This window comes from Nicotiana tomentosiformis, chromosome 1 (genome assembly GCF_000390325.3).
Source record: "Nicotiana tomentosiformis chromosome 1, ASM39032v3, whole genome shotgun sequence".
NCBI lineage: Eukaryota > Viridiplantae > Streptophyta > Magnoliopsida > Solanales > Solanaceae > Nicotiana > Nicotiana tomentosiformis.
This window is the reverse complement of record NC_090812.1, coordinates 79,315,980-79,333,486: the sequence shown is the minus strand read 5'-3', so window position 1 is coordinate 79,333,486 and position 17,507 is coordinate 79,315,980. Positions and strand designations below refer to the sequence as shown.

Genomic DNA, 17,507 nt, shown 5'->3' with positions numbered 1-17,507 from the left:
GTCATAGGTAATTTGGCTGAGGTCGACTAATCACTAAGGGGGATTCATGGCCGAGCAACCAGTTATGGCCGAGGTCAAGTATCAGGGTCTGGTGTGGCTAACAGGCGACAGAAGGATGACGGCTTTTTATTGGGAACGTAGCGTAGAAAGGGGTTCTTCCGCAGTGAAGCAAATGATCTAGCCAATCATTCTTCTACCGATTATCCAAGTTCGGTATTCTGTAAGTTCCTAGGTCATATCGAAATGACTCCATTGAGAGTAAGATCTGTTCGATATGTAAGTGGTATAGTCACTACCTGTAAGGCAAGCCCCATAGACACCTTACTACTTTCTAAGCTTTCTCTCTTGTCTCGCCAATCTAGTATTGCCATATAAGAGAACTGCCTTTATGGGTAGAATATCTTTGAAAGATATTTTACGGCAGATCCAAGAAAGACTTCAAAAATTCTTATATCTATCTATCAATCATCGTGGCCAGAAGAAGAGCCGTTTTTATTCTATTCGATTTTGGGTGAATCATTCCCTTTATTTACCTTAGTGCAGTTTTTTTTCTTTTTCTTTTTAAACCCCTCCCAAATTAGGAGTATCTATAGTGTTTTTTCATACTTCCCCTCCAGCGTGACTCGAACCCAGGACCTAACAGTCGTAGGTGGGGGTATTTTTATCAACTGAGCAAGTCTCACTTGTCGGTATTCACATATTGAATTCATATCTACCATTATCGGTATTCGCATATTGAATTCATATCTGAAATTATTAATATTAACTATGCTTAACCCCAAATTAAATACATTCAATTAGTTTAGCCAAAAACATTCATTTTTTGGTCAAACAATAAACATTAAGTATTTTTTAAAGCATATTAACTATTAAGCTTTTAAACAATAAGATAATCACACACTCTAATGTAAAATAGACAAGGTCTTTAATTTGAGTCTCACAAACAAATTTTATTGAAAAGAATTTCGCGTAAGATAAGAAGTTGACGGTACATCAAGGAAAAATGGAACTCGGAAGTAGTAATAAAAGAACAAAATGAAAAATGCTGAACATATTAAGATTCATGAGCGCACATTATTCATTTCCATTAGCTCAGCACCAATGAAGAATCCCAAGAAATTTCAAGAATTCTTGTCATATTTTGGTTTTTTCTTCCAACCCTCCACCCTTTTCTCTAAATTCCGACGAGACACTTCTAGGAAAAATGCGCAACCCTATACTTCTTGAGACAGGAATTTTCTGAAAAAGAACATCCTATTCTTGAGAGGAATAAATTGATTTCAAGAAAGCTCCTGCACTTGCAGGGAAGATGGAAAGCGTATATTACTTTAAATCCTCTCAAGTTTCTATTACGACAAAAACCCATTGTCAAGTTCACTATAAGATAATATTTGAACTAGTAAAACACAACAGAAAACTTTTACATACTACTTCATTCATGCAAATTCAAACTTCATAGATATATTACATCCTTAATCCTCTTAAAGTATCTCTCAAGCAAAGAGCAAGTTCTAAACTGATATAATAGATAATACAAGTATCACTCTCTATAGAAATTGAGGAAGTTAGAAGCAGTTAAGAGATTGAAAGATGGAACATCGACGTCGACATATCACTTCTGCTTGCTCTTCAGCTTAGCAAGATTAGCTTGAGCAGCAGCTTTTGCAACGGTTGTAGGTTTCACAGCACTCTTTGGATTGAGAGCTTTTCTTATCTTAAACACAGCCCAAGCAGTTCCAATAGCATGTCCTGCAGCACCGAATCCGTCACGTGTCATCTCTGCAGCCTGGTCACCGTGCCTGTAACAAGATAAGTTCCACCATTAAGCATATACCGATCCAAGAAAGAACCATACTTTTTGAGGTTTATTGCTATGTGAGTTCAAAGAACCCTGCTAGAAAGTGAATCTTATCATCATCCAATTTAACTCTTTTAGTGTGAACATGGCTTAAGGAAGCAAATGACTCGAGTTCAAGTAGTTTAATAATAAAAAGAAAGCATCTTTACACAAATATCCGGTCGGATATACTGTTTTACTTTTCCTAGGCGGTATACATGGATTATACGACTGATTATATATATACATACACTTCCACCAACTATTTTTGGGTGGACGGCTATTTAGGTAAATTCTTCTAAAAAGAAAAAGCACTTGGGGTGAAGATCTAGAACATCATTCAAGTAAAATACAGATTAGGATACTCTGCTAACCCAAGTTTGCTCCTAACCTCCACATTTAGGAATACAAAACAAAGACAAACTCCGCCTCACAATTTGGTTAATAAGGGAAGTACCAACATAGGAAATGGTGTTGACTGAAAAAGCAAAATTTACCTCTGTTGCACAAGCCCAGTTGTCACAGTTGAGGTTGTTGACATCACATTCTTTCCAGCCACTTCAACAGCATCACAGACCTTATCTGTAATGATGTAGCAAAACCAACAATATCAGGAGTCTATAAGGAAGATAATATAGTTCATGTTCTTCTTATAAGACAGCAAGTGGATTTTATTTTCCTTAACTTCAACGCCAAACAAATAAATGAAAATGTTCAACTAACTAAAAAAAAAAGAGAGATCGAGTAGAAATACATACTGAATCCATCCAATGAGGCAAGAACAATTTCTCCAGGAAGAAGGCTAAAGAATTTCTGACCAGCTTTAGAATTTGCAATAGAACTTGTGAAGAATCCAGAGACCTTCACTACTCCTGAGAGTAAGCCAGTTGCCACTTGCTCTGACATTTTTGTCATCTTCTTCACCCTAAAAGGATGAGAATACAATATGCATAAAAATGAGGCAAGAAATCTCTTTCAATCTTTCACTAGAACAAACTTAACAAAGCAACAGGAAAAATTGATCAAGAGAGTAAAATTCATTACAAGTTTACAACAACTACTATGGCTGAGTTCCAAACCAGATGAGGTAAACTATGTCAATCCTCACTATTCATTCAACTCCATTTGAATAGAACTTGTCAATTTCAGTTGACCACGGTCTTTTATCAACAGTATCCCCTTTTTGTTCAAATTCTTGGTAATCATTCCGCAGAAAGATGGCATGCCTCCTATTTATTCTCTCTCCTTAAAACTTTCTAGTGAAACATTTTTGTGATAGAAGGTGAAAATCTTTTTTTAAATTGTTCCTCGATTTGGTCTATTCGACATAGTAAATAAGAAATTGGAAGATTTTTAAATTGTTCATTTATAAATTCCCCCCCAAGCCAATCATAGGTTCATTTCTATATCGAAACAATAAGGTTATTATGCTCATTACTAAACTTGTTGAAGACATGAAATATAACCAAGTTCGGTTCAAAATCAATGCTCAATAAAGAGTAAAATTCAACAAAGAAATGCAAAAAAGACTCTACCTTTTCATCCTTCTCATAGCCCCAGGGCTGATCTCAGAGTTACTCCCCTTTCCCATCCTCTTCATCAACACATCATTTCCCCACTTCAACCTATCCACAGTAACATCACCACACCACAATATCCCCTTCACCAATTGACCCGACCCGGCTGCAATCAATCTTGCAATACTACTACTATAATCTTCAACATTCGGAGCCAAAGTAGTCCAATAAGCAGCAGAACTCCTCTCCATATCCTCTTTTTTCTTCTCCATTTCTTCTGGTGAAACATCCTTTGCTGCCATCCACCATTTTTCTTCAACTCCTTTATTATCCTTCTTCACTTTCTCCACTCTAAAAGCACTGTACTTTTCCAATACTAAATCTAACTCCTTTAGTACCCTCTCTTGTCCTTTTGATGCTATAGTTAAACCATAGTTGAGTAAATTATCTTCATCATTTGCTTCAGAAGGGATTCTAAGAGTGAAGAAATAGTGAGACTCATCAAGTTTTATAGCAGCCTCATCTTTGGCTAAAGGCCATTGGATTTGATCACCGACACGTGCAAGAACAGCAACAACGTTGTCACCTTGTTTAAGTTGAACAATTTCAAATCCACCACTAGCGAGTTCAATACTACGTTCTTTGTCAATCAGATGAACTATTGTACCTGGGATTTTGACGATCACTTGTTCTAATGACACAAAGTCAGCATTTTTATTGGTTTCTGTATCTGGGAAAAGATTTTCTGCTAGATCTTTCATGTCAATGGTGGGGTACAAAGAAGAACTAGAAGAAGTTGAGGGGTTCTTTTGGGAAAGAAATGGAGAAGTTGATTCTGGGTTTGAATCAATGACTTGTGGGTATAATTTTGGGGGATTTGAATTTTGAAAAGACATAGTAGTTTTTTTGGATTCTTGATTTCCCAGTTTGGAAACACAGAAAGGAATAAACTTTGTGGAAAATCTGAGTTGGGGTTTGAAGATTTCTAAGTTTTAGCTTAAAAAGGAATGAACTTTATAAAAATCTGAGATGGGTTTCGAAGATTTATGCAAGATTTAGCTTAAGGTATAAGAAAATGGAAAAAAGGCGGTTCTAAGGTTGAAGACGAGTTGACGTGGTATGCCACGTGGCTTTATATGTAAAGCCCGTGTGGAAGCCGTGGAGATTCTTAGCCTCTTTTTGCGGTAGGAATTAAGGAATATTTTTTTTGTGCCGTGTTCTGTACTGTGAAGTAACTGTCACTTGAGGACGTTAAGTTGTCTAAGGTTTGACTAAAACACCCTTTGCTTTTTTTTGCTAAAGAATATTTGCTGATGTTTCTTGATTCAGTTAAAAAATATTCCCGGGTAATTAAAAGGATTATTCCCTTATTTATTGGCAGAAGTGAGTGTTTCTGTTCTGCTAGGAAGTATGATTTATATGAATCTTCAAGAATCCTAAGTGAGTTTATGAAAATGGGAAGAGTTAAACATGCAGATAAGCTGTTTGAGAAAATGCCTGAGAAGAATGTAGTTATTTGGTCAATCATGGTCCATGGTTATTCTAAAAATGGGCTACACAAAAAATCAGTTGAATGCTTCACCTCAATGAGAAATATTGGTTTAATGCCAAATTCATTCACCATTGTAGGTATTCTTGTGGGGGTCTCAGAATTGAGGGACTTAATACTTGGTCAATCAGTTCATGGACTGATAGTGAAGTTGGGGTGGGAAGATAATTCATTTGTGGGCACTTCCCTTCTTGAGGTTTATGCAAAATGTGGAAATATCAGTGACTGTAGTAAGATCTTTGAGAACTTAAAAAGTCAAGGACTTGTTCCATGGAATGTAATGATCAGTGCATTTGTACATAATGAACTCTTTGAAGAGGCTTTCTTGTTATTTAATAGGTCTCAGAAGTCTGGTTTGTTTCCTGATTCAATGACAGCATTGGCATTGATACAGAGCTGTGTGGCTATGGAATCTAAATGTCTTTGTGAATCAGTTCATGCTATGGTTGTTAAATTTGGTCTCGTGTCGTATGTACAGGTCAACAATTCACTTCTTTTTCTGTATTCTAATTTGATGGAGTTACCTGCTGCTTGGGAAATTTTCGATACAATGGAAGAGAAAGATCTTATCAGTTGGTCAACAGTGATGACTTTACTGGTTCACCTTGAATATGCTTCGGACGCTACAAAGCTTTTCTTCCATATGAGAGATTCAGGGAATGATTATGACAACCTCATCTTAATGAATCTCATTTCAGCTTGTGGAATTTTGGGGAACTTGAAGATGGGAAAATCTGTTCATGCTCAAGTAATAACTCATGGTTTTGGATCAGATCTTCCTCTACTTAATACAATTATTACTATGTATGCAAGATGTGAGGACTTGAATTCTTCAACAACTGTTTTCAATCAATCAAAAATGAAGAGTATGGTATCGTGGACATCTATCATTTCAGGACTTTTGCATAATGGAAGGCCGAGAGAGGCACTAGGTATGTTCATTCGCGTTAGAATTGAAGAAAATGTCATCACTGATTCGGTTGTTCTGGTGACTGCACTAACTGCTGTTAGTGAAATGGTTGCTTTAGAACTCTGCATGCAGCTTCATTGCCATACTATAAAAGCTGGGCTTACAAATTATACAAGTATTCAAAATTGCCTCATATCAACCTACTCAAAGTGTGGGATTGTTGAACTTGCAAACAATGTTTTCGTGCAAATGGCATCTTTTCGCGATATTGTATCATGGAATGCTATTATAAACGGGTATGGTATCAATGGCCACGGAGAAACTGCTCTCTCCCTTTTCGATGAGTTGAGAGAAAGGGGAGGAATACCTGATAGTGCAACTTACTTGAGCATTTTAAGTGCTTGTAATCACTCAGGATTGGTTAGTGATGGTTTGTTGATTTTCAGTCAAATGATAGAAGAAAATAGAATCAGAGTGAGTGCAGAACATTATAGCTGTGGAGCTAATTTACTTGCTCGAGCAGGTTATTTACCTGATGTAAGTAAGTTCAAGGATGGAGAAGGTAAGGCTATTTGGAGGGCTATATTAAACGGATGTGTGCATAATGGTGATTTAAGATTAGCAGAATTTGCCGCGAAAAAGTTTGATGAGCTGATTCAGAAAGATTCTGGTCAGCTTGTGTTACTCTCAAATCTTTATGCATCAGTTGGGAGATTTCAGGATGCAGAAGCCTTGAGGTTGAGCATGGAGACCGAGAAACTGATTAAAGATCCAGGATTCAGCGTTCTCACTGGAAATCTATAGCGCGTTGGTCGAATCCAAATCAGGTCATCTCAATTCTCATGAATGAATAAAATTATGCAACTTCAGATCATGAGGAGCTGTTGTAACCAGCTTTCAGAGGCAAAAAGGATTAAACATTGATAGCAAATCTGTTCAAAGAGTGATGCTGTCCAAAGAGAATAATAGCGTAAACAAAAAAGGACAACAAGCACATCAAAAATCTGAACTACGAAATCCTATCAAATTAAAATTGAGAGATGGGAAAACAAAAAACAACAATAATATCCAAATAAAAACAGGTGATGCAAAATTTGCTTCAAAACAAAGTCTTAAGGCACAGCCTGCCGAATACTTCAAAATTGAAAAAAAAATCTGTTATCAGTAAAGCTCTCAACAACACTAATTATTCTTATGCTCTTATCTTGCTTCTCTTACTCTGCCTTCAGTGACCCATCCTTCAGCTTTTTCCCAAGCTTAGTACTCTTGTTCCTCTTTCCATCTTTCAAAGACAACTTACTTTTCTTTTGTTGCTCAGCTTTTCTCACTCTCTTTTCCTTCTTCTCAACATTCGACTCACTAAAAAATATACTACCCTTCTCAGTTTTCCCCTTTTTTACTTTCTTAACTCAATAATCCTCACTCTCCTCAATGTCTCTGTCACTTCCCAATTCATCTACTACACCAGTGTCAAAGTCCATATATCTAACTTCATGAAACCTCCCTTTATTCTTCTTCCCCTTCTCCTTAACCTCAACTAAACCACCACTACTCACTTCTTCACCTCTCTCCTCAGCAACTTCTTTTCCTTAAACCCCTGAATCTTGAGTTTGATATCGGGCAAGGCTTGATATAAAGGCAATGCCAAAGAATCAGAAAGCCTCAAATGCAAGCTTCTCACACCACCCCATTTCTTAGGCACCACTTCGATAACACCATTTACTGCTTCCACCACATTCTCAACAATTAATGCACTTTCCATTGAAACCTTACCAACCTTCATCACACAACAAGTTCCAGTCTTTAAGTAAAACAACCCGGACCCACAAGCTAAACCACTTGCTCCTTCCAATTCTTGTGCATCAAATCCAAAGGCAAAGGAAGCTTCTTTTTCCTGAAAAATTGCTTACCAAGAAGCTTAGGAAGCAAATGAACAACCCTTCTGTCAACCAAGAAAAGATCATATGAATCACAAAGTTTTCTTTTTGCTTCAAAGGGTTTGTAGTTAGACTTGAGCTTTGAAATTTTGATGACTTTAGTAATAGGTATGTTTTGGGATTTAATGATCTTTTTTGCATCATCTGAAGTGAGTTGTGAATTGGGTCTGTCATCAATGATGAGGCAAAGCTCAGAGGATGAGGGAAAGGGATTTTGAAAGCGTTGGTACGAGGTTTTTGGTGGGATTTTCTTGAGAGTGAGGTTAAGTTAGATGAAGTCATCTTGTGGGAGTAATTGGGGTTTTTGGATTTTTGATTTGGAATTCTTCCATTTGAGAAGGGCGTCTACTGCCTTCTCTAAGGTGGCGCGGCTGACTTTAGCGGCGGAGGAGGGTGGAGGAGACTCCATTAGGATTTTTTTGAGGTTGAGGCTGAAGAAACTATAAAACCCTAGGCTAAAAACCTGGTGTGCTATATGAACAAGAAAGAAGTAGGAAAATGATATGGACCTCCCCTATACTTTTCAAATTTGCAAAGACCACCCTCAAGCACTTTTTTTTTTTGGGTGCGTGTTTGTGTGGGGTTATTTTGAAGCAATTCATGTTACAATGCTAACCGTCTAACAGAAATACACAATATGGATTGTAATTTGATCTCTACGACAAGGACAAAGACTTCCATCAAATTTAAATGGTTTACTCATCTATCGTTGCACATAGTTGTAGTTGAAAATTGAATTGGACTTATAAGTAGTTCGATTCTTCACTTTGATATGATTTCCAATTTATAATCAGACGATTTATCATGGAGATTGAGCTCTACTTCTCCTCTATAGGTTCCGAGACTTGCTCAATGAAGCATCATGGTTAAACTTCAGTGTGGAAAACGGACACCAGCCATTGGCTAATTTAAAGTTTAAGCAAGCTATGATAAAGAAAACTAGTAAAAAGTCCAAAAAATACTAGTAAAGACTAAATGAATGATAGTAATTGAATTTGACCGATTGACTGTGCGTCCATCGCTGCACAAAATATGCTATTTATACAAGGAGAAGATCCAAATAATTTCATGAGCTGATCCAGTAAGATCCAGGTTCAATTGGGCTACTCCCAAATCTTTATGCTTACAAATGAATCATGTTTACAGATTATTAAACCATCCTTGGTATCTCTTTGTGCATTAGGGATATAGCCTCTTTATCCTAGAAGGTATTTTACAGATTACCAGTAGCTTTTTATCCCAACTGTTTATTAAGCTAAAATTGAGCATAGAGATTTTCATTCTAGTTCTTTTCAGAAGTATTGCGTTTTTCGCTGGAGATGTGGTTTGGAGAGAACAAGTACAACAACAATAACCCAGTATAATCCCACTAGTGGGGTCTGAGAGGGTAATGTGTACGCAGACCTTACCCCTACTCTAGGGATAGAGAGGCTGTTTCCGATAGACCCTCGGCTCCCTCCCTCCAAGAACTCCCCACCTTGCTCTTGGGGTGACTCGAACTCACAACCTCTTGGTTGGAAGTGGAGGGCTCACCAGAGCAGCGAGTACAAATAATATAAAGTTGAAACAAATATGAAGCAACACCAGGATTTTAAATCCATGAAGTAGAGACGACAACGTTGCTATAGTTTCCTCATCTTCTCTTATTAGAAGGCTATGGGCTTTCACATAGCTCAAGCAAAGAATTCCAAAGGAAGCTCTTTTCTGGGTATGCATTAGTTAGGACTGACTTCAACCTGCTCGTTCCCACCTTTTGAATATCCATTGACAGAGTCATCGACAGTTGCTGATAACAAAACAAATAAAATCAACTGCGTGAAAAGCTTAGAAATTACTGCAAACTCGAAACTAATATGAAGAAGCATAATACCTTTTTGAGCCACATCATATAAGTTGCAGCAAATGTTGCTTGAGCTTGATAGTCCGCAAAGTCACTATCAGGTACATTTGTGCAGGAACGGAATAGTTCTAATTCATTATCTATGAGCATGTCAATGTCAACTGTCCTGATGTTTCTCTGGTTAGAAGACAAGGATCTATCATGATCACCGCGCACAAAATATTTTATCCAGCATGTCAAGAGGAAGCGACGATGAAGCCACAATGCCTGACAGGAAGAAAAAAAGTAACATAAGACAGGCTTTCTCTCTAAGCTTTCAAGCTTGTAAGAATTTGGAATATCTTCATGAAGCAATCAAAAGACAATCCAGATACAGAAACAGATAAAAGACTGATGCAATCAATTTTGCGCATGGAACTGATCGTATCTTGTATGTTGAAGCAGTAGATATGAGAATATATAACAGAACACAATCAAAACACCAAAATGATCATTCTCTTGATCGCAGTAAGGATATTATAAGTTCAAATAGACAGGCGATTCAAAATGAGGATACAACAACAACAAAAAAAAACTCAGAAATATCCCACAAGTGGGGTCTGAGAGGGTAAGATGTACGCAGTCTTACCCCTATCCTTCCGATTCAAAATGAGGATAGTTCTCCATAAATTTCCTAGGAGATGGTGTATATCCACTCCAACACCTTACTGTCAACTTAGGCGTTTCACTTACTTCTGTAAATCTACATAACTTAGTGTGCAATATTAGACGATTGATGGGAATGCTACGATTCAACATGCACCAAAGAACTGTTTGGGGGGACTTGAGGAAACTTTCAGACTTCACCAAGTCATACAACCAAAAGAAATTGTTATTCTGAAAATTACAGTGATATGCATACCTCTCTCCCCACATAGCGTTTTATCAACTTCTCCACCCAGTTGAACTCCTCCTATCAGCAGACATTCCCAAAAAAAAGATTTAGCAAATAGTAAGATGCTACTTGCTGCGTATTTGACAATAGATGATTTACTGATTTCAGAAACAACAAGAATGAAAAGTAACACTTCTTCAATTCCAGATATTACTCCAGGATTTTAGCATTTATCGTAAAAGCTTGAGAACTAGTTGAGCATTTTACTAGAACTTTCCCGCCTCCACATCAGGAACTTCAAATTTCGGTACTTTTTCACACAGATTCCTGCAACACCTCATGCGCTTTACTAGATAAAAGGATTCTAGTGCATCTCATAGTTGGCTAATTAGGGCTGAGCCTCTGTGATTTTCTGAGGAGATTTTAAGGAAATTTTTAGTGAAAAGCATGTAATTTTCAAGAAACTCCAAAAGTTCACACGAAATGCTAAGCCTTCCCCTATAAGCATCTTCTGAGTACATTCTGGAAAATATAATCTTTTTTTTTTCTTTCAAATTATTATTACAATATAAGGGGTAGGGGAAGGGGAAATGGGGGAGGGGATTACATGGTGGAGAATTGAACCCTCACCAACAAGGTGAAAGTTCAATTAGCCAACCAACTGAACTACTAAGATTCCCCGGCAAATGCCATTCAATTTTGAGGAAACGACCACATGAGCAAAAGTGTACCTTCAACAATTCATGGAGTTTTGGATCAAAGCTAGCATCTTGATCCTTGTTATGTTGTGAATCTTCAAACAGACGAAGCATCAATCGCTGTGTAGACCAATATACCAAATAAACAACATTATACTTTCATGCCTTCCTCTATTTGAAATTTGAATGGAACAAGTGGTTTCACAAACCATTATATATTTTATAGGATTGATAGGTTTTTTCAGTGTTACCAAGCAAATCAAGGTTCTGATGGAAATGTTTTAGCATATATTACAAATGGGCATCAATAAAGCTTTTCACCCTCTATAAGCAAATGGCAAACACATGATTAGTTCACAACTAGCCAGCAGCATTTGCAGAAAGTTTAGACATAAATAATAGCTCTGTGATGGAAACTCACTGCACGGTAATGAAAGCAAGAGTTATCGGCAATATGGAGGTCAGCCCACTGCCGTGACTTGTTAAACTCCTGTAGCACCTAGATGCATGAATTTAGATCCATTTGTTAAGAATTGTGTGTACCATAATGTATATAATATTTCAAAGAGAAGAACGCAACAAGAGATGAATGCCCTTGAGATGATTGGCTGGAGTTGAAGAAAACTGAGCCCATCTTTAAGGGAAAATCAGGAATATGCAAAACACATTATCACAATCCATAAGAGACTATGACCACTGACTAAAACTTTGCATTCTCCACATAGTCACTGAAATACAACTGGCAAGAAATCGCACAAAAAATATCAACCATGAACCTTTCTCTCACCTGTTCCCCTGACATGTAGGAAACTAACCAGCAACGGTGATTCCATGCACGATAGTTCATTTTTGATCTCTGTAACAACAATGAGAGCCAACTTAGATCTCAGTGAGTAACTTGCGGTAACGAGTACAAACACTGATAGTAGATTCATCCAAGCTGGTTGAGCCTCCACAAATAATAGAAAAAATAAAAAGAAGAAATAGTTTTCTGGGAATGATAGAGCTTCTTTTGTTATAAGGACTCATCTGACAGAAAATTATCATACGATTTCTATCATAGAACCAAAGTACTTCAAGAACAGATATGAATTTGAACCAGTACATCTCGAGAGAATCAGTGGTAACATTCCTAGTATCAATGAATGTAACTATCAGATCGTGCCAACCAATAGGCTATAAATATTCATTTGTTTACAGTACGATCCAAAATAAGACCTCAGCCAGTTTTTTCACTAACTCGGATTCTCTTTCCATAATCTCTTGCAGATTTGAACAATTTCCAGCAAGCATCTTGATCACCCACCTCCTATCAGTAATTAACAGTAATAAGAATCATGAATCATGAATCACCCACCTCCTATCAGTAATTAACAGTAATAAGAATCATGAATGACTGATCATTGAAAGGGTAGAATAAAATTCATTTCAAACTAACTCCCAGAAAAGACAAACATCAATTTCCAAGAAAAGATTAAGAAAATGTTGTATCAACCTCACTTTGAGAAATATGTGCTTCATTGTTTTCTTCTTTCTTTTCCTGTGATGACTCGCTAGCTTTTGTTCAGATCCAAGTAGCATTGGGCAAGTCGAACCCTAATTCCCCCCCCCCCCCCCCCCCCAAAAAAAAAACATGCCCCAAAAATCATAAGCCCAAGAAAGGGGATTCGAGAGCGCAGATATGCCAATTTGTCACTGTGCCATTACCATGCCTCATCTTTAACATCCAACGCATGAGCTTATAGTAAACAGGGTTTCAAAGTTCGATATGAGAAAAATGAATCTTAAGCGACCAGAGAGAGAAAGAGAGAGTGAATTGAAAGGTACATCCATGTAACAGAATGGACACAAAAACAATAATTAAAAAGAATTACATATGAGAAGAGAGGTATGTTACCTTTGGCTCCATGTTTGTTCACTTTTAGGTGAATGCGAGAGAACCGCAGATGAAAAGATAAGCTCATTCATGAACATGGAAAGAGATTGCTTCTTTGACAGAACTAGCTTCCTGGGGAAAAAACTTTATATGGTCAGGATTAAAGTTTCTACTGATCTTTTTCCCGATATAAATCATGCGCTTTAACTCACAAAAGAAAGACTTCATTAAGGATGTTACCCAGACACCATAGCTCTAGGAGTTAACCATTAAATTTCGCTTTTTGATTAAAAAAAAAAATATAGTCCAACCATTAAATTTCGCCATTTCCATTATCGCTTTTATGGAAGTCTTGTATTGCTCTTTAGATTAAAAACATTACATTCTGCTCCAGAGCTAAATTGTCAAGATAGATATCCATAAAAGGTATGTATCTGGTCAAAAAGCTAGTGACAGCTGCTACCATTTATAATGAAATTAAAAAACAAAATTTTTATGTGCTCAAAACAAACCTGGAATTCCACGCTGTGCCAAAATCACTACTTAGAAGCAAAAGTGCCCTGCTGTGCTTCATCAGTTCACTTTCGAGACTAAGTGGAGAAGATGAGGGACAGGTTGAAGAATTTTTATCATCTCTCTCATTGTAAATGCTATGGTGCACTTTATAATTTTTATATGCATCCGCAAATGCACTTTTAGCCGCAACATAAAGTGGAAAGAGAACCCTAGTTGAGATGCCCAGCTTGTGATCCCTAGCCCAGAAAATTGTCTCAAAACTTGAATTTGGCACAGAACCAACAGATGTTGAAGGAGTCCCAATATCTTCATTCAGTGCAGCAAACTGGGATGGGTGAATGAACCCTATTTCATCTCTGGACACAGGAGATGCATGTCAGATTGCTAATGACAGCATCACTCCTCAACTCAACATCTCAATAAGATTAAAAATAAGAAATAAGTGGATAGGTGAAAAATGCTAGGGAGAAGAGTACGAGAATAAAAGTTTATCATCTCAGCTGAAATTACATTGACTTTTAGAGAACGTTCTGAAATAGAGATATCTTAAGATTCAAAAGAATGGGAGTTCCTTCTTATGATTTGTAAACAATAAGGCTTCCTTGAGAAGTGGAAAATTAGTAATACTACGTTTAAGCAATGACATCCAATCCAAATGTACAAGTTGAAATGATTTAAGGGATTCAAAAATAAAGAAACGATTGCATTGGGTTTCAAAAAGATGTGATAGTACAACAAAGGTACTCTAATGTATGAAAATGTTTGTATAGCCTAGAAATCCACAGCTCCAAACAAACGGTTCCTTTATCACGCTCAGATGGCTCATGGGCTTCATTGTTGGACTATTGTTGGAAGGTCATGAGACAGTTCTTCAAAACTTACGTCACTCCACTAGCTAGGTTCATACGACGCTACAGTAAACACTCCAACAATGGTCTTATTGATTATTGATTCAAACAAACAGAAAAGGAAAACAAAATAATGGAATATTGTCATTTAAATAACCATTATAATTGCGTCCATATACAGAGAGGGTGAGACTTACATCAGAGGATCGGACCCCAATATGCCCTCTAATTGATTCAGAAGCTCCAATGGACCAGGCTCGTCCATCTAGAATTGGTTTCTAACTACAAGAGCTGTTTATTCCCCAAATGTACACCGATTCCTAGAATTAGCTGCTGACTCCAAGACTATAAAGAAGTGGATAAAGTATTAGAGTTGCATACGGAGATATAATTTAAATTATGAGACAACTTCTAAAAGCAAACTATTAAGGGACCTATATTTGAGGATTGGCTCGAAAACTCAGAGCATTCACAATGATCCAAAATGCTCAGACTCATGAACGATGTAGAACATATAAAAGAATAAACCAAAAAGCTACAAGAAGGCAAGGTGGCAACCACAACTGTCAAAATTCCCAAAATAACAGGTACTACAATTTAGGAACACTATTGCATCTGCTATTTATTCATTAGTTCGTGATGAACTGATACTTTGGAAAAGAAAAGTATTGCACTTTGGTTTTCTCTAACTAGAATAGCAACACAAACTAAATACTCTCCTAATGATTTGACTTTCAATAGGTTCTTAAATATAATAAGTCAAATAAGACTTCAGGAGGAATCGATCTCTCTGATAAAGTGAAACACAAGAACAATTTATGCCAATTTCTTCAGCGTAGATTTCTTTTTAGCACTGTGCTTTACTAACGCATATAAAAGGTCATCCACTAACATATACAATGTCCAAGAAGGACGCTTATGGAATTAACAACATAGCAAAAAGAATTAATTGGATTCAATTTTCAAAAGAAACTAAAAAAAAACTTACAAAATTTTATCGAGAGAGTTTGTGAGCAAGATTTAAGGCGTCTGGGATGTGAACTGATGTTCCAGATTTGATGAAAGCTACGATTTTTCTGCCATTACAGCTCATTATTCGACATTCTTTCTTTCTTTGTCACTGTTTTAATATTTGGAAGACATCAACAAATATCGGAAAAGGTCCAATAATATACTTAAACTATTGGATATAGCTCAATTTTGTCATCCGTTAGCAAACTGGGCCATTAATATCCCTCACGTTAGCAAACTGGACCAATAATACCTTCATTTTAACGGCTGTCCACATAAGCCTTCTCAAAGGCATTAATTAGCTGACATGGCATCCACATAAGCAGAACTCTCTCAAGCCTGCTCCAATAACCCATTAGCCCATAAAACAAATACCCAGTTATCAATCAAATATAAGATTAAAAAAGTAAAAGATCTGCAAAAAAACTCCAAACCCTCGTTTTTCAAACACTAAATGCTCTGTCCTCTCTCTAGGGCGACATGTTGTAGAATAGGCTGCCATGGATGCGCTGCCCTCTCCCCTGCTTCAAGCTGTGGGAGAGACGAGCCATACCCATAAAACCAGTACATCTCCGTCATTCAACACACATCTTCACCGAAATTCACACAATTCAACCGTAGGAATCTCCAATTTTCTGCAAATCGGCGCCGTCGCAGACCTGAATGGAAAGGGAGTATCAGCTATCCAGTTGCACCAAAATCAGTGCAAATCGATTCCTAGTGATGTGGGGAACATAACCAAGACGTCATCTGGCCAGGGGTATCATCAGCTAGACTCTAAAGATCACCGCTTTACCTGGGACACAAGGTGCTCGACGAAATGACAGTGTCTAACAAAAATCCAGCAATCTCCATGGAGTTGGGAAAGACAAAAGCAAACACAAATCCATCTATTACAGTGTGTCTAGCACTATATTAAAGATACCACACGAAAAGAAAAAGCTAATTGCTTTCGGTAGGGTCTCGACAAAACTTTATATATAGCATAAAACTATTGACAAAAGTGTAGATAAAGATGAAGGTAAAAGAAGATAAAGATGTAGGTCACGTACCTTGACAAAAAGCTATTACTTTAGTCTACAAATGATTTATCAACTTTAGCCCAATGTAGATAAACTATATTTGATTGATAATCGGTTATTTTTTTATGGGTAAAATATGCTATCTTTATCTCATCGACCTTTTATGTTTTTTAATGGGAAAAGGCCCAAAAATTACCTTGTAGTCTTCGAAATGGATCAATTATAATCCCGTTTAAATTTGAATCCACAAATAACTCTGCCGTTATAGAATGGATCTAATAATGTCCTTGTGTTATTCGAAATTGATCAATTATAACCCTCATTTAAATTTGAGCCCACTAATGACCCTGCCGTTAAAGAATGAGTCTAATACTGCTATTTTCCTCGGTTAGTAATGATTAGGGGTGTAAATGAATATTTAAAAACCGACTAAACAGACAGAACTGTACCGTACTGAACCGATTTTTAGGTTTCTTTTAATAAAACCGTAGGATTATATATAAACCTATAATTGTACTGATAATTAGAGTAGATTTTTTATTTTATAAAAATAAATCGAAAAAATATTGAACCGTACCGAATAAATTTACATGTGAATATATGTTTCACATGTAAATATATCAGACCTATTATTAGGCCCAGTATAAATATATATTTCACATGTAAATTTATTCGGTACGGTTCGATATTTATTTATTAAGTTTAAAAATGATAATGGGTCTAATATTTATAAAGAATGGGTCGAATAAGTTTAAAATTTGAGCTCACTAATGACCTTGCCGTTAAAGAATGGCGTCTAAGATTTATATTTATAAATAATAATGTATTAATATAAATAATGTACAAATTTTAATACATTATTATTTTTAAACTTAATATATAAATATATGTTTCACATGTAAATTTATTCGGTACAGTTCGATTTTTTTCGGTTTATTTTTATAAAATAAAAAACCTACCCTAATTATCGGTACAATTATAGATTTATATAAAAACCTTCGGTTTTATTAAAAGAAACCTAAAAATCAGTTCGGCATGATACGGTTCTGTTGATTTAGTCAGTTTTTAAATA

General features: G+C 36.5%; 3 protein-coding genes and 1 pseudogene across 8 annotated transcripts; 1 reads left to right on the top strand and 3 right to left on the bottom strand.

Moving 5' to 3' along the window:
- Positions 1-1,400: 1,400 nt before the first annotated feature.
- LOC104110370 (protein EARLY-RESPONSIVE TO DEHYDRATION 7, chloroplastic-like) lies at positions 1,401-4,458 on the bottom strand. The gene is made up of 4 exons (XM_009619844.4): positions 3,373-4,458; positions 2,596-2,762; positions 2,335-2,419; positions 1,401-1,799 (listed from the first exon to the last, which is right to left on the bottom strand). Exons 1-4 carry the CDS (start codon positions 4,248-4,250, stop codon positions 1,613-1,615), a joined length of 1,317 nt encoding a protein of 438 aa, XP_009618139.1. The 5' UTR covers positions 4,251-4,458; the 3' UTR covers positions 1,401-1,612.
- A 350-nt stretch (positions 4,459-4,808) lies between these two features.
- Positions 4,809-6,617, top strand: LOC104110373 (pentatricopeptide repeat-containing protein At4g13650-like). The gene has a single exon (XM_009619846.3). The coding sequence runs from the start codon at positions 4,809-4,811 to the stop codon at positions 6,615-6,617; it is 1,809 nt and encodes a 602-aa protein (XP_009618141.3).
- A 192-nt stretch (positions 6,618-6,809) lies between these two features.
- On the bottom strand, positions 6,810-8,284 carry LOC104110371 (uncharacterized; annotated as a pseudogene).
- A 1,039-nt stretch (positions 8,285-9,323) lies between these two features.
- LOC104110372 (uncharacterized) lies at positions 9,324-16,378 on the bottom strand. Of its 6 annotated transcripts, XM_070186094.1 has the most exons (14): positions 16,210-16,377; positions 15,848-16,072; positions 15,667-15,752; positions 15,391-15,522; positions 14,600-14,747; positions 13,551-13,910; positions 13,060-13,170; positions 12,381-12,471; positions 11,950-12,018; positions 11,584-11,661; positions 11,196-11,282; positions 10,492-10,542; positions 9,621-9,857; positions 9,324-9,536 (listed from the first exon to the last, which is right to left on the bottom strand). In XM_070186094.1, exons 5-14 carry the CDS (start codon positions 14,665-14,667, stop codon positions 9,405-9,407), a joined length of 1,284 nt encoding a protein of 427 aa, XP_070042195.1. In that variant the 5' UTR covers positions 14,668-14,747; positions 15,391-15,522; positions 15,667-15,752; positions 15,848-16,072; positions 16,210-16,377; the 3' UTR covers positions 9,324-9,404. The 6 variants fall into 6 exon arrangements, with proteins under 6 accessions (XP_070042195.1, XP_070042188.1, XP_070042194.1 ...); XM_070186087.1 differs by having other exon boundaries at positions 15,667-16,072; XM_070186093.1 differs by having other exon boundaries at positions 15,391-15,752.
- Positions 16,379-17,507: the final 1,129 nt, after the last annotated feature.

What these genes read in the sequence shown, in the direction of transcription:
- LOC104110372 (XM_070186098.1), bottom strand. Translation starts at nt 14,667, where the DNA reads ATGGACGAGCCTGGTCCATTGGAGCTTCTGAATCAATTAGAGGGCATA. An exon ending in TTGGGGTCCGATCCTCTGAT is followed by an intron (nt 13,911 to 14,599) that starts GTAAGTCTCACC and finishes TCCTGTGTCCAG; the next exon opens with AGATGAAATAGGGTTCATTC. An exon ending in AACTCCATGAATTGTTGAAG is followed by an intron (nt 10,543 to 11,195) that starts GTACACTTTTGC and finishes GTCTGCTGATAG; the next exon opens with GAGGAGTTCAACTGGGTGGA.
- LOC104110373 (XM_009619846.3), top strand. Translation starts at nt 4,809, where the DNA reads ATGGGAAGAGTTAAACATGCAGATAAGCTGTTTGAGAAAATGCCTGAG.
- LOC104110370 (XM_009619844.4), bottom strand. Translation starts at nt 4,250, where the DNA reads ATGTCTTTTCAAAATTCAAATCCCCCAAAATTATACCCACAAGTCATT. An exon ending in TGCCTCATTGGATGGATTCA is followed by an intron (nt 2,420 to 2,595) that starts GTATGTATTTCT and finishes ACATCATTACAG; the next exon opens with ATAAGGTCTGTGATGCTGTT. An exon ending in ACTGGGCTTGTGCAACAGAG is followed by an intron (nt 1,800 to 2,334) that starts GTAAATTTTGCT and finishes ATCTTGTTACAG; the next exon opens with GCACGGTGACCAGGCTGCAG.